Below are 14,755 nucleotides of genomic sequence, written 5' to 3'. Positions count from 1 at the left end.
GGGGTATTACAGCAACCGTCAAAAAAATCTGCGCGTCAGATTTGGATGCATGACCCGAGTTGGATCTCGTGATTGTCCAAAAATGGTCGGAAATCAGGGTCAATTTCGGTGTCAATACATTCGGCATTTAGCGCTCGTGGTGCGGGGGTCTTCAGGTTCGCAAGAGCCTCTTCCGTACTCATGTGAGGCATGGATAATAATGATATAGCATGAATACTAAGAGCGTCGTCGGCCACGGGTCTCAGCAAAGGTGGTCAGGGGATTCCTGATAAGGCAATACTCAACTCGCGATCAATCAGAGGTAAGCTAGAAACTATCTTGTCAACGCATGTCTGTGCGTATTTATACATACACGAAATGTATTATCTGGGGATTTCCCACAATAATCCAGAATATTCCGGCAGGTTCTGGTCACTTGCGGATTCCAACAGGATTACAATCCTCGTGGATGGTGCATGCAGACAGCTGGGTTACTGCTGAAATATCGTGTGTGCTCGTCGAGTTAGGCATCGTGATGATTAGATCCTTGGCTGCGGGTTTGAGGTGTCTGCCCACTATATGCATGCGCAGCCTCTATAACAATAGAACGATGAGTAATATCCTTTTTCGGTGGTGCCATTGGGACACGGTGATTTTTTCCCTAAATCGCAAATCACATGTTTTGCCTGATATATCCATCAAGATTTGACGCGCAGATTTTTTTGACGGTTGCTGTAAGATAGATTTATCATCATCATCACCTACTGCTCCTCTGTCAATTTGTTCTATATATTGACAGCTCGACCCATCCAACTAAACCGTATGCCTCATTCCCTTCTGAGGCGGCCGCGAGTCGTAAGGTTCGACGCCGGGTCAGGAGGACTGTTGTAACCAGTGCGCAAAGAACAGAACTGGGAAATAACCTCCCATCGCCGGCCATACCCGGACCCGAGGTTGTTAGCCGTACTCAGAGGGGGGGGGGAAAGCCCGCCCAGCAAAGAACCCACGAAGGGACGGGCCTCCTCGAGCAGGTTTCCTTGCTGTGTGTTCCACCACGGACAGTACGTCGCCGTGGCGGTTCTAAATGTCAAGGATCATTCAGGGGTAGCGAGAGCAACAGCTGGGATGGGCCCAATAACGTCCAGCAGGAGAGTCTTGCTCGCTTGCTGGAAAGCTGTCGCTCAGGCTGAGCGGAACGAATACATGTTCCAGAATACCGGGGGGCGATTCTCATAACCGTGAAGATGCATCTATTTACTAAGCCTAAATATCGCATGGTCGGTTTTAGCAGTTGACCGTTGCGAATTATCACTGAAGCTTTAAGGCTCGAACTTGGGCAACCACGGGAATTGCGGGTGTCGGACGGTGTCACATAGTGTATGTATTATTAGGTGCCTCGATCCAAACGGATGACGCCTGGCATTCCTTCGGTCATCTTTTTGGTTTCGATATCGTGTTCCAAAGCATTGTTGTGAAACAACAATACTCTTCTATCATCTCTCCCGGGACCTGCCCACCTCACACCTCATCCGAGGAAGGCCCACCATACTTGCACGGTGTTTGGCAAATTCCATGTTTGCGGAAAGCTGGATGGCTTTCTTGAGGACCACTTGCCAGGGGTATTTATGAAGCTATCCACATCGTGCATCCGTGAGCGGTCCCATACACATCCAACGATCTCCTGCATGGTCAGCAGCTGCCCAGTTGCTGCAACAGGTGGTTGCCAGGTGGTGGCGGTTAAAACACATCCGGCCCTTGATGTTGTCAGTGTCAAATCGACTCATCCTTCACGCCGTCTCGGCTCTAACCCAAGGACCACTACCCACTTCAGGTGGGTGGGTGGAGGCTTGAGAAACCCGCTGGCTGCCGCGTTATCAAAGAGATGGTCAAAGCTTAGACGAGGTGTTCTATGTGAGTGTCCCATGAAAACTCGTCTTTGTAAAGGGCACGGCCGGCCTGCTGTTGCAACTTTAGCATTCGTGGCACTGAGATTCGAGCTGTAAATCCGGTGCAGGATTAGGTGAATAGAATGCCTTCGTTCTCTGGGGAGTACACGATAGTAGGCCCGAACCTCCACCGAGTGCAGCTTCCGGCTTGTGAGTTATGAGAAGTGGCAACAGTTAGAGGGGAACGAGATATATTACAACAGAAATGAGTACAATCAAATTAATCCCAACACAGGGTCTGTGTAATTATCGATAAGTCAAGAAAAGAGGGAAGAAATGAAAGGCGCTGCGACAACTGATGCCATTAGCCGGACTACAGGGCTCGAGCGGCGGAGCAGTTGCCTTCGGATATGCAGCCAGGTCAGTGTTAGGTTACCTCGTCGAGAAAAGTCAGGCTTACCATAGAATTGACCAAATGTTTGTGTGTTTGCGTTGACGGAGATTGATAAGGTCTGCTGACGATGTTCAATAGGGAACACATCCAAACTAACACCCCCTAACCGAATGAACAGGGGCATCAGGGGATTCCTCTCATTATTCGAGCGGAAATATACGCACAGTTGTAATGACCATCCCTTCTGGTTTTATAGTGGAACCACACCCAACCACCTAGCGTGACAGGGAAGTTGACATTCCCTTGGGCCGTGCAGGTTTGGAGACTGACGTCCACTTCTACCTTAGCCGGGCCGTTGCAAGTAACGGTGACCTGCACTGTAGAGCGAGCATCATTCGTGGACGTAGTGGTGGAGCCTTTGGTGTTCGTGAGAGAGACAGAAAGAGTTTCTGATGAATTGAGACTGATTTAAGAGAGCGAATTCAGTGAACCAAGAGGGTCGCCCACCGGAGATTGAGTAGAGTAGGAACCCAAGCATAAGCTCAGCTGTAAACTGGGTTGAGTGACCTATATCAGTAGAAGCTAGGATATGGTGTATCAATGACGGTATCGGTGGATGCTAGCGCATCTTGACCTACTTTCAACCGTGGTCGAGGCGCTGACGGAGGAGCCTTGGAAAATATTTACTTGGGCAGAAGTGGAACCCTCTGCCTAGAAAACATAAGGGCCAACGATGAATTGTTGTAACATAGCTGGGGGCGGAAGGACTTACAATGTATCCGGTGAGGTTCATGGTTGAGTTCGAGCATATGGGATTTGAATTCCACGTTGCTGTGAACTGCATCGGGCTCGGGTAGCACGCTTGTGCTGGACCGTCCAACTATTTCGGGTCAATGGAGTCGTTCCAGTGGTACTGATGAGTGCACGTACGTTAGGGGGGTTTACTCTTATGCTGTCCCAATCGCCACCCCAGTTGACCGTAGCAAAGTTCTGATATTGGTGACTCATCGAGGATTAGATTGAAGTTTTCAGACGCATACCTTGACATCTTGCAGAGCATCACCCATTGCATTCAGCTGATCCATATTGATCAACTGGCACAAACCCTGCTGACGGCTGAGGAGAGAGCCACCAATCATAGAGTTGTACAACGTCGTCGCCTCTTCCTCACTCATCTGAGCCCGGCCGCTGGGCCACCTCCGCAGGGAAGGAGTAGCCTGGGTTGACAGGACGAAAGCCGGGACGATGACAAAAAGCGTAGAAATGGCGACCATAGATAATGGAGCGGTACTTCTGGTAAGCTAGAGAAAACGAAAAGGATCGAGATGCGCCTGCAGAGATCCTGCCAAAGCATTGACGCTCCTTTACCTCGTTTTATGCATCTCAGCGACCGCCAACTGGGTCCAAGCACAGCTTGTGCTAATCGCTAACAAAGTATCGAATTGTTCTTGGCGCGGTGGATGGTTTTTAGGCGCCCCTGCGCGCTGGCGCGTCCTTGTACAGACTGGGATCCTGGTTAGGTCTCACCCGCCTTCATTGCTTCACTCACACTTCCAAAAAATCCCGTGCGTGCGTCCATGAACTTCACTGGAGGGAATGCATGGCTATCTTGTTCTTCGGGTCCCAGCAACCCTGATTATCGTGGCGAACACAGCCCGTCCCTCCAGCAAGGTTTCTCAGCACCCTAAGTCCTCGCTCCGTCCCAAAATGTTTCCAAGTGTTCGTGACCATTTCCGTTGATGGTGACACAGCGCACATAGCCTTGGGCACATGGGGGATTTTGGCGCGCGCCCGCCCACCTTCGGAACCAACCAACGGAATTTCATGATGCGTAGCTGACTTCTGACGACAGCTCCGGTGTGGCGGCATTGTCTGCGACGCACTTGAGCGATTGGATAGGCCGTCCCAGCCGTCCTTCTGGGAGAAATGGAATAACGACTGGTTCTCTGGTGCAACGATGCATCCATGTCATGCATGAGTAAGTTGCGTACCTCCAACACCGCCTTTGTGAGGTGAATATGAATTGGCGGTGCAGCGCTGGTCCACTTGCGGAAGACAGGCTTGAACTGGCTCGGGAGAAATGTGGAGCATTGGCAATGAATCACTTTCAGCGCCAATGGTGGCGTCAGGGGGTGGCCAACGAGGAATTTGAATAAGTGGAGCAGCGAGCTCGGTGAAACAAGATTTCAGCGAATGTGCGGAATCGTGGAAGCAGACTGCCATCTCCAACAGCGAGTAGGAGCCAGGAACAAAAAGCGAAAACGTCCCGGGTTCAAGTCCTTGCACGGCAAGTACCCCAGTCTAAGTCTGGTAACATGCCACAGCAGAAAGCAAAGCCAAAGCCAAAAAAGCTCGCGAGTATGTAAGCAATGACACAAGCTGCTTGTCGAAGCCTGCAAGCCCAACGTTCTGAATAGCTGCATGCAGCGTGGACAGCTGCGTTCAAGTCTATGGTATGTAAGTTCTACGACTAGCGCCGATAGCTTGGGCCCTTCACAAGGGGTCGCTGCGGGCGTTGGTGCGATTCGTCAGCTCGAGAACAACGCCAAATTCGTTAACCAGTCGGCATCCACTTGAGATGGAAAGTGGACCCATTGCAACACATAGCTGCCACTGCGCTACGTTACATAATTTCTTGAGTTAACAATTACCTTGTTTTCACTCTAACAATTTGTGGGAATCTTACATAACTTTCCCACCCTGTTGCTTCTTTAGGTACAGGCAAGGGCAGCGGAGCGCCCTTCCAGTTCTATTCTAATAGTGGCTGGTGACCTGCCTACCTTCCAGTGCAACAGGGAGATGGGGGATCTGTTCTATTACAGCTAGTCCTCGGGATCGCTCTCTTCCCGCTAAAGACAAGCCAAAGAGAGGCCGGTCACCCGCCTATATCGTCGGGGTTTGGTGTCCGTATCTAACTATGATGGGGAAATTATAGTCCTTCTCTGCTCTATGCCCTTGTTCCGTCTGCCTCTCTCTCTGCGTCTCCCGGCTCTGCGTCTGCCGAATTTCGTTTGGGATCGGATCCGTCTCGGGTGTTCGTACGTTTGTCGGACGCCTTCAATGGGTTAGGCAGGTTACCAGCCTCCACCCTTGGGTCGGTCATTGTCTCAAGCTTCCCACGTTACCCAGGAGGACTTTAATGGGAACTCATGTGGCCGTGTGATGTATTGGTGATGTACATGTCTTTGCTTTCCGTTCTACCACGAACAGTACATCGCCGTGGCGGTTTCCAAATATTCAGGGATAGCGAGAGCAGCAGCTGGGATGGGCCCAATAACTTCCAGCAGAAGAGTCTTGCTTGCTTGCTGGAAGGTTGTCGCTCAGGCTGAGCGGAACGAATACACGTGTGAGCATACCGGGGGCGATTCTCATCACCGCGAAGACGCATTTATGTAACGGTGATAAGAGCCTAAATATCGCATGGTCAGTTTTAGCCATTGGACCGTTGCGAATTATTACTACTGAAACTTTAAGGCTGGAACTTGGGCAACCACAGGAATTGCGGGTGTGGGACGGTGTATGTATCACTAGTTGCCTCGATCCAAGCGGACAATGCCTATATAGCATTCCTTGGGTCACCCTTTCGGTTTTGATATCGTATTCCAAAGCACCGTTGTGAAACAACAATACTCGATTTCCATCATCTCCCGGGACCTGCCCACCTCGATCTCGCACCTCGTCCGAGGAAAGTCTATCATACTTGCACTGTGCTTGGTGAATTTCATTACGGGAAGCTGGATGGCTTTCTTGAGGTCCACTTGCAAGGGGTATTCACGAAGCTATTCACATCGTGCATCAGTGAGCGGTCCCGTACACGTGCAACGGTCTCCTTGCACGGTCTGCCCAAGCTGCCCAGTTGCTGCAACAGGTGGCGGTAATAAAACACATCTGACGCTTGATGTTGTCAGTGTTAAATCGACTCATCCTTCACGCCGTTTTGGCTCTAACCTGGGGAACAGTACCAACTTCAGGTGGGTGGTGGAGGCCTGAGAAACCCGCTGGCTGCTGCATTATCAAAGAGACGGTCAAAGCTTAGACGAGGTGTTCTGAGTGAGTGTTCCATGAAAACTCGTCTTTGTAAAGGGCACGGCCGGCCTGCTGTTGCAACTTGAGCATTCACGGCACTGAGATTCAGACTGTAAACCCGGATAGGATTAGGTGAATAGAATGCCTTCGTTCTCTGGGAAGTAGCACGATAGTAGGGCTGAACCTCCACCGAGTGCGGCTTCCGGCTTGGGAGTTATGAGACTGAGTGGGCATCAGTTAAGAGGGAAACGAGATATATTACAATAAAAATAAGTACATCAAATAATCCCGATACAGGATCCGTGTAATTATTATTATTGATAAGTCAAGAAACGAGGGAAGGAAAAAAATAAAAGGCGCTACGATAATTGATGCCATTAGCTGGGCTACAGAGAGCTCAAGCGGGGGAACAGTTGCCTTCGGATGTGCAGCCCAGGTCAGTGTTAGGTTACCTCATCGAGAGAGAGAAAAGTCAAGCTTACCGTAGAAGTGACCGAATGTCTGTGTGTTTGCATTGACGGAGATCGATAGGGTCTGCTGACGATGTTCAATAGGGAACACATCCAGATGAACGGCCCCTAACGAATGAACAGGGGGGTATCAGAAAATTCTCCTCATTATTCAAGAAGAAATCTACGCACATCTGTAATGACCATCCCTTTTGTTTTTGTAGTAGAACCACACCCAGCCACTTAGCGTGACAGGGAAGTTGACATTCCCTTGGGCCGTGCAGGTCTGGAGATCGACGTCCACTTCTACGTTAGCCGGGCCGTCGCATGTAACGGTGTCCTGCACTGTAGAGCGAGCATCATTTGTGGACGTAGTGGTGGAACCTTTGGTGTTCGTGAGAGAAACAGAAAGAGTTTCTGATGAATTGAGACTAATTTGAGGGAGAGCGAATTTAGTGAATCAAGAGGGTCACCTACCGGAGACTGAGTAGGAGACCTCTGCTATTTCTGGGATTCCAATCTTGACCCCAGCCGTAAACTGGGTTTCGGTACCTATATCAGTAGAGGCTAGGATATGGTGTATTAATGGCAGTATCGGCGGGTGCTAGCGCATTCTCAACCTACTTTCAACCGTGGTCGAGGCGCTGACGGAGGAGCCTTGGTAAATATTTACTTGGGCAGCATTGGTACCCTCTGCCTAGGAAATATATGGGCCAATGATGAATTGTTGTAACATAGCTGGAGGCGGAAGGACTTACAATGTATCCAGTGAACTTGGTGCTTGAGCTCGAGCATGTAGGATCTGAATTCCACGTTGCCGTGAACTGCATCGGGCTCGGGTAGCAGGCTTGTGCTGGACCGCCTAACTGTTTCGGGTCAATGGTGTCATTTCCGATGGTACAGTTGAATGCACATACATCAGGGGGGTTTACTTTTATGGTGTCCCAATCGCCGCCCCAGTTGGCTGTGGCATAGTTCTGATATTAATGATTCAATATAATTTATCAAGGATTAGATTAAAGTTTTAGACGCATACCTTGACATCTTGCAGAGCATCACCCATTGCATTCAGCTGAGCTATAGTGATCATCTGGCACAAATTCTGCTGACGGCTGAGGAGAGAGCCACCGATGGTGGAGTTGTACAATGTCTTCGCCTCTTCCTCACTCATCTGAGCCGGGCCACTAGGCCACCTCCGCGGGGAAGGAGCAGCCTGGGCTAACAGGACGAAAGCCGGGACGATGACAAGGAGCGTAGAAATGGCGACCATCAATAATAGAGCGGTGCTTTTGGTAAGCTAGAGTGCGTCTGCGGTGATCCTGTCAAAGCATTGGCGTTCCTTTACTTTTATGAATCTCAGCCGGGTCCAAGCGCCATGGACGCAGTGCAACATGCCATTTCCCGCCCCTTGCGGAGACAGTGATGATGAACACGGCCTGTGCTAATCGCTGACAAAGTATTGAATTGAATGGTTGGCCTGGCGCGGCGCTGATGGGTGGCTCTGCCAGATTCGACTGTGCCATCTGTCAAGACCTTGTTCCTGCCAAGAGCGGTGGATGGTTTTTGGGAGCGCCTGCGTATTGGTCCTCGTAGAGGCTGGGATCGTGGTCAGGTCTCATGCACCTTCATTGCATCACTCACACCCATGATCGCAATGCGTGGCTACCTCGTTCTTCCGCTCCTAGCAACCCTGATTACCACGGCGAATTCAGTCTGTCCCTCGGAATGCACTTCAGCCAAGTATCTCTGCGCCCTAAGTGGTGACGGCCTCCTCGCCCCGTCCCAAAAAAGTTTCTGAGTTTTCGTGCCCATTTCCGTTGACGGTGACACCGCACACCTGTACATAGCCTTGGGCACATGAAGCATTTTCGCACGCGCGCGCGCGCGTCTGTCCACTTCTGGAGCTAGCCATCGGAAGATGCGTAGCTGGCTTCTGGCGACAGCTCTGGTGCGGTTGCACACGGCGACATCCCCTGTTGCGTACTTGAGATAGGCAGCCCCAGCCGTCCTTCTGGGGCTTGATTGCAGAGATGGAATAACAATAAGTTCTCTGAAACAACGGTGCATCTATGTCATGCATGTGCCTCCAACACGGCCTTTGTGGGGGTGCGGTGCAAGGATCACGCGCTGGTCCACTTGCGGAAGACGAGCCGGTCGATCCTTGAACTACCTCGGGAGAAGCCCTTTATCATGTGGAGCCATTGGCAATGAATCACTTCCACCGCCACTGGCGGTGTCGACTCGGGGTTGTTAAGTATACATAAGACTGATGGTGATACATTCCCCAATATAATGTGGCTCATACAATCGTGGGTAAGCTGTGACCGGCGATTGACCTTCGCTTAATATAATGCTTTGGCTGTTAATTGGTTTTTGCATCTGAGATTCACAAACCGCCACGCCTCACGGACACTTTTTCAAACGTTATTTCCCTTTGCAACCCCGACCCGAGTAGGCAACGACCCCCCCTGACCGACCCAACAAGTCAGAGGTCGAATCGTCTTCTGCACCCTCCAGTCGAGATGACACGAGAGAAACAGGAATCAGCTCACGTCAGCAATAAACGAATGGTATGGAATGCCTCCGGAACGCGCGACTGAAACCGTCACATGAAGCAGTGGATTCGTAGTGCTCGGACCAATCTCCGGCCGGCGAGGAGAGGGAAAAGGAAGATAGGTTCGCAGACCTGGATGTCACGCACGCACAGCGTAGAACCCGGGGAGTTGGGCAACGTTTAGCATTAGGTGGCCAGGTGGTCAGTGCGCTCCAGCGACGCAAAGGGATGGTCTCAACATCGTGCCACCAACTGTGCGTGCATTATGGGAAGACAGAAACGCGGGAGGGAGAGGGAAATATAGAGAGCACGGTGTAATAGAAGGGGAGGGGACAACAGCCCACTATACCCAGCTGCAACTTATCACATAGATCGACAGAAAGGATAATACAACGTGAGAAAAATGCGTTATTTCAACAGCGTTTATGATAGCGGAGAAGCGAAACGGACGGTAAATGCGGGTAATAGACAGTGCCAGCGTCGGCGAAGCTAATTGGCATTGACGACAGCGGTGATGAAAAGGTCATCGCATTGGTCGAGGTGGCCACTGAATAAGTGGAGCAGCAGGACGGGGGACTCGGTGAGAGAGGGGAAGCAAGATTTCAGTAAATGTGCGGAATGGTGGAAGCAGACTGCCATCACCGGCAGCAAGTAGAAGCCAGGAGCAAAAAGCGAAAACGGCCCGGGGTTCGGGTCCTTGCATGGCAAGTACCCAATACTGAACGCAGTCTAAGAGTACTGGCAATATGCCACAGCAGAACGCAAAATCAAAGAAGTTCGCGAGTATGTAAGCAGTGACCACAAGCTGCTCATTTGTCGAAGCCTGCAAGTCCAACGATTTGAATAACGTGGACAGGTGCGTTTAGGTTTATGGTTACGACTTGCAGGGTGTCCCCGGTCCGGGACTCGTTGTCACGTGGTGGAGTATACTGTACTCCACACGACCAACGGCCGGTTCCCACGGCCTCCGGCAATTCCCGGAGGCACCCAATCAATTCAGTTGTATTGATTTTTAATTCAATCCAAGACCTTCGTGTGACACGTGACCGGTTGTTGGTCGAGTATCCGGGTTGGGTTTGGGTACATGGCTGGCATCATGTTAACGTCGTGCAGCTAGTCCTCGTCGTCGGGGTTTGGTGTCTGTATCTAACTAAATCATAGTCCTTCTCTGCTATATGCCCTCCGTCCTGTCTCTCCCTGAGTCTCCCGGCTTTGCATCTACCGAATTCCGTTCGGGGATCGGATCGGGACGCCTTCGGGATTTCGCCAATTGGGTAATCACCCTGGTCGGCCATTGTCTTAAAGCTTCGCACGATGAAGATATCATGCGCAATACATAAATCGGCCGATCCAACTTAAATTGCATATACATATCTAGACGCTAGCGTTCGTCTATCCCGACACTCAAGCGATCAGAACGTGTGTTGGTTGGGGGTTGGGTTTTAGTTCTGGATATCTAAAATAAACGCACGGAAATAAAGTACAAAATAAGAGATGCGCTCAATCGGGTGTCTCGTTGTTCACACGTTTGCAACTTTCACGCCCCCTTTTGCTTCGGCATGAAGTACTCAATTACATATGTCTCAATACAGAAGCCGGGTTTGAACGTGTCACTGGAAGCTTCTCTCCTTTACTTGAACAAACCCCGTCGACTCTACAAAAAATATTTGTACGCGTAGGGGGCTCTAGGGAGCACCCCCTTCACCCATACCCACATCCCAGGCGTGTCAGCGCGTTCGAGAGAGAGAGACCTAACTCAATGGTGGGGCTACCACTTTGCGGACTCGTGGTGTTGTTCACTTGTGGTGTATTCGGTGACTTTGTGTCCTCGCCACCAATTCCAAGCGACAAGACGACTCCGATTCATCAACGCTTGGCATTTCGTGGCCCCACTGGTGAGCCCAAAAAAAAAAATAGCCTCCCCTCCCATGTTATCAGGAGCTTCAGCTAATGTTAATGTTTTCATGTTTTGTAGCGATGGTCGTAGCTTGGAATACTTTCCAGCGGATTGCCACTCCAACTGTTCACTATGGAACTCGCATCGACGCATTGACGTCCAGCGCGTCAAGTGATTCCAGTGTCACATTTCCGACCTCACGCACTTGGGCGAACACCGTCGTACTCACTGACTTGCAGCCATACACGACTTATTGTATGTAAAAAATATGTTATGTTCCTAATCGTCTCCACCATCGTGTATGTCTGACAATCTTGTCCCATGGGTTGGCAGATTACAAAATCGAGTCGACGAACTCCAGCGTGTTGACATTCACTACCGCTCGTATTCCTGGTGACATGACTCCCTTTACAGCAGCCGCTGTCATCGACATGGGTCTCTTCGGGAAGGATGGGATGACCGTTCCAGCTTCTAAGCGGCACCTCATTCCCCGTATCGAGCCCGGTCTCGAGCATACCACTATCGGGGCATTAGACCGAATGAGTTCAGAATACGACTTTATCATTCATCCCGGTGATATCGCATATGCAGGTACGTACGGTGTTGGGCGCGCGCGCGCGTGGGGTTATAGCTTTAAACATCCATATAATGCAGATAATTGGATTACTGCAAATCCTCTTTATGCGTTCTTCCAAGCGCAAGCTTACGAGTCTATCACGGAACGATTCTTGTGAGTTTTGCAGCGAACACTTATTCGACATGCTCCCGGCAGCTCCCCCTGACTTTCGAATTCAGTTTACAGTTGCAGTCCATAAGCGGCATCAAACCTTACATGGTCGGTCCAGGGAATCACGAAGGTGATCTCTCTCCATCATCATTTCAGCGTGATCAAGCGGTCAGGACACTGCTTACCATAATCGGTCCTCCTTCTCCTTGTAGCTACCTGCGTGGAGATGCCGTTCCCATGTGCAGCCGGACAGGTCCGCCTTTTTTCCATTTCTTATAGAGCACCAAAACAGTTGTCTTAATATTCTGGGATTTGAAAAAAAAAATTTTTTCCCGCCGTTTTCCAGAAAAACTTTTCCTCATTCATTAACCGCTACGGTCTCGTCATGCCGACTGCAACGACCATAAATTCCCTAACCTCGGTCGCCGCAGCCGCCGCGCGTGCACATGCCTCTAGGCTCGCTAAGCCTCCGTTCTGGTATTCATTTGACTACGGCATGGCTCATTTTGTCATGTTTGATACGGAAACGGATTTGGGTAACGTTCGTATTTTGTAATTGGATGCTGTGATGTGGGCTGATTTAGCATGGCAATGTGAAAAACAGGGGATTATTGGACCGGATGAACCTGGTGGCGGCGCAAACCTCGGGAGTGGTCCATTTGGCGGGAAGAATCAGCAGTTCAATTTCCTGCAACAGGATCTCGCCAGTGTGGATCGTGCTGTTACACGTATGACAACCTTCGCGCAATTGGGGGTTCTGCTGCTGTGGCTGATCGTTGATATCTACAAATAGCTTGGCTTATTGTCGCGGGGCATCGTCCGTGAGTGTGCCACTATGACACCAGAAAGAGTCCGCCAAGAAAGATGTGCATTCATCGTAGGTGGTACTCTGCCAAGCCAACTTGCTCAGAGTGTCAAAAGGCTTTTGAGTCTTTGTTTATACAATACGGTGTCGATTTGGCGGTCTTTGGTACGTCGTAATCACATTGACTGATGAGAGACTGAATTTTCCTCACAGGACACGTGCACAACATGCAGGAGATCGCACCAATTGGTAAGACTCTGGGATTCGGTTGTTTCTAGACATCATTCCCACAGACTTACCTTGATGACGTTTACTAGCTAACGACGTCGTAGACCCAGCTGGCCTAAATAATCCCAAGGCACCGTGGTACAGTAAGCGTACTCCCCCTTTTTTTTTTCTCATCGTGGGGTTACGTAAAAATTCACCTTGTGCATCACCCTATCAGTTGTTACTGGGGCAGCCGGCAACATCGAGGGACTCGCCCCACTTGGTGAACAACCCTCATACATCACTTGGGCCGATGACACCGTATTCGGTTTCAGCAAGCTCTTGTTTCAAGACCGAAACCACCTCACAGTCCAATTCGTTCGTTCTAGGGATGGAGTGATATTAAGGAATTCGACCCTTTATAAGGCACATACGACGAGATTCGTTGGAGCGTTAGCCGGCGTGAAATGGTCGCAGTAGGGGCAGTTTATCAATCTATTTTGAATGGACTTGCTTCGCTTCCATTATTGTGCAGTTGGCGTTCGTGATCGCTTGTGTTGATGACCGATGTCCAAGTTCAATTTCATTATGATTATTATTATGTCCTGACCCCTTACTTAATTTGGAGGCTTCCACGGTTCGGGATCATGATTATTAATTTTCCCGACTTTTCCCGTGCGGACTGAGCTTAGTTGCCGGCGGACTCGTGTTTGGTGTGAAACTTCCGCAACAGACGCAACGTCATGTAAGTCGTGGCAGAGAACAATTACATGCATGAAACCTCAACTCTTTGGCATCTGAATAATGCCACTTCAAGCCCAGGTTATCTCCCATACGCCCGCCGATGGGACATCGCGAATGGTTTAGCCCAGACATTTCAGCCACCTCCGCAAAGCACGTCACGCCTATATATATAGCCATCCGCGTCAACTCATCACCCCCCACAAAGCCCCGGGACACTCCGGAGCCGAATTCCCACGCACCATTCATTTATCCCCTCGTGACAAGTGCCGATACCACCCCTTCCACGCTCCTGTAAGATGTCGTTGAAACGAGCCATCCAAGACGAGGTGACTGACCGGGAAGTTATATTGAGAGCATCGGCAATACGGGGTGAGCGCTTTTTACAATAAAATGGAAAACCATTTCCTCAACACTTCTCTCTCAACTAAGGCGTACAAATTGCCTCACTTGTCGCTCCCGTTGGATACATCATCTACTCCATCCGAAGCCCCAGACGCTACTAACTGCGAATAGGATTCTACGGGCTACGTGGGTTAGCAGTGGTGTGGGTGGTGCTGTTGGTGCTGCGTCTGGTTTCTATCAGGGAACACAGAGTCCCACTGCGCTTCGGGAACATCAGCAACAGTTGACCTACGATGTACGCATCCTCACTCCGTTCCTTCGCGAGTTCTTCTTCGTGCTCTTTCTGTGTATACTCATCCATCGTCAAAAACCTGATATGTCATCCCTAGGTCAATCGCATTCGGGCACAAGATTATTCTATTATTGGTTCGGTCCTTTCCACTCCCTTCATCACCGCTTTCCTATGGAGACGAGCTCGACTGATACATCTGATACTTGGTGGAGCAGGCTTAGGAACCGGCGCAGGGTATGGTTATCATATTTGGCGTTTCATCATGGAAGGAGGTGCTCCACCGGGCACAGCTGTTCCACTTGTACAAACAGGGGCGGAAGAAGCGCACAGCGATCACTGACAAGGTATTATTTGTCGTCGATCTAGCATAAAGTTAAAGCATGGGAGCATATATGTATAGAAGTCAGTGTATTTACGTATTGCGCATCTATAACGATAATTGCATGTACTCGC

General features: G+C 50.2%; 5 protein-coding genes across 5 annotated transcripts; 3 read left to right on the top strand and 2 right to left on the bottom strand.

Moving 5' to 3' along the window:
* Positions 1–2,140: 2,140 nt before the first annotated feature.
* Positions 2,141–3,533, bottom strand: EI90DRAFT_3021852 (uncharacterized protein; the record flags this gene model as incomplete). Its single annotated transcript, XM_039057705.1, has 8 exons — positions 2,141–2,163; positions 2,326–2,421; positions 2,484–2,708; positions 2,767–2,826; positions 2,898–2,970; positions 3,032–3,139; positions 3,190–3,249; positions 3,300–3,533. The coding sequence occupies 8 exons, from the start codon at positions 3,531–3,533 to the stop codon at positions 2,141–2,143; spliced, it is 879 nt and encodes a 292-aa protein (XP_038908912.1).
* A 2,989-nt stretch (positions 3,534–6,522) lies between these two features.
* On the bottom strand, positions 6,523–8,188 carry EI90DRAFT_339954 (uncharacterized protein). Its single transcript, XM_039067501.1, has 8 exons — positions 7,771–8,188; positions 7,652–7,711; positions 7,493–7,600; positions 7,359–7,431; positions 7,212–7,301; positions 6,927–7,151; positions 6,768–6,863; positions 6,523–6,702 (listed from the first exon to the last, which is right to left on the bottom strand). The coding sequence occupies exons 1-8, from the start codon at positions 8,002–8,004 to the stop codon at positions 6,683–6,685; spliced, it is 906 nt and encodes a 301-aa protein (XP_038908911.1). The 5' UTR covers positions 8,005–8,188; the 3' UTR covers positions 6,523–6,682.
* Positions 8,189–8,914: 726 nt separating this feature from the next.
* Positions 8,915–9,752, top strand: EI90DRAFT_339958 (uncharacterized protein). Its single transcript, XM_039067502.1, has 3 exons — positions 8,915–9,047; positions 9,119–9,304; positions 9,364–9,752. Exons 1-3 carry the CDS (start codon positions 9,027–9,029, stop codon positions 9,604–9,606), a joined length of 450 nt encoding a protein of 149 aa, XP_038908910.1. The 5' UTR covers positions 8,915–9,026; the 3' UTR covers positions 9,607–9,752.
* Positions 9,753–10,983: 1,231 nt separating this feature from the next.
* Positions 10,984–13,531, top strand: EI90DRAFT_3087969 (Metallo-dependent phosphatase-like protein). Its single transcript, XM_039062246.1, is given in 14 exon segments — positions 10,984–11,183; positions 11,264–11,440; positions 11,519–11,776; positions 11,840–11,915; positions 11,981–12,042; positions 12,125–12,165; positions 12,259–12,453; positions 12,517–12,640; positions 12,706–12,733; positions 12,794–12,882; positions 12,931–12,966; positions 13,035–13,088; positions 13,099–13,100; positions 13,165–13,531. 14 exon segments carry the CDS (start codon positions 11,048–11,050, stop codon positions 13,402–13,404), a joined length of 1,518 nt encoding a protein of 505 aa, XP_038908909.1. The 5' UTR covers positions 10,984–11,047; the 3' UTR covers positions 13,405–13,531.
* Positions 13,532–13,873: 342 nt separating this feature from the next.
* EI90DRAFT_3087966 (uncharacterized protein) lies at positions 13,874–14,687 on the top strand. The gene is made up of 4 exons (XM_039062245.1): positions 13,874–14,037; positions 14,098–14,126; positions 14,156–14,305; positions 14,400–14,687. The coding sequence occupies exons 1-4, from the start codon at positions 13,965–13,967 to the stop codon at positions 14,640–14,642; spliced, it is 495 nt and encodes a 164-aa protein (XP_038908908.1). The 5' UTR covers positions 13,874–13,964; the 3' UTR covers positions 14,643–14,687.
* Positions 14,688–14,755: the final 68 nt, after the last annotated feature.

Source organism: Cantharellus anzutake (assembly GCF_015039405.1).
Source record: "Cantharellus anzutake strain C23 chromosome Unknown EI90scaffold_130, whole genome shotgun sequence".
Lineage (NCBI taxonomy): Eukaryota > Fungi > Basidiomycota > Agaricomycetes > Cantharellales > Hydnaceae > Cantharellus > Cantharellus anzutake.
This window is presented reverse-complemented; position numbering and strand designations above follow the sequence as displayed.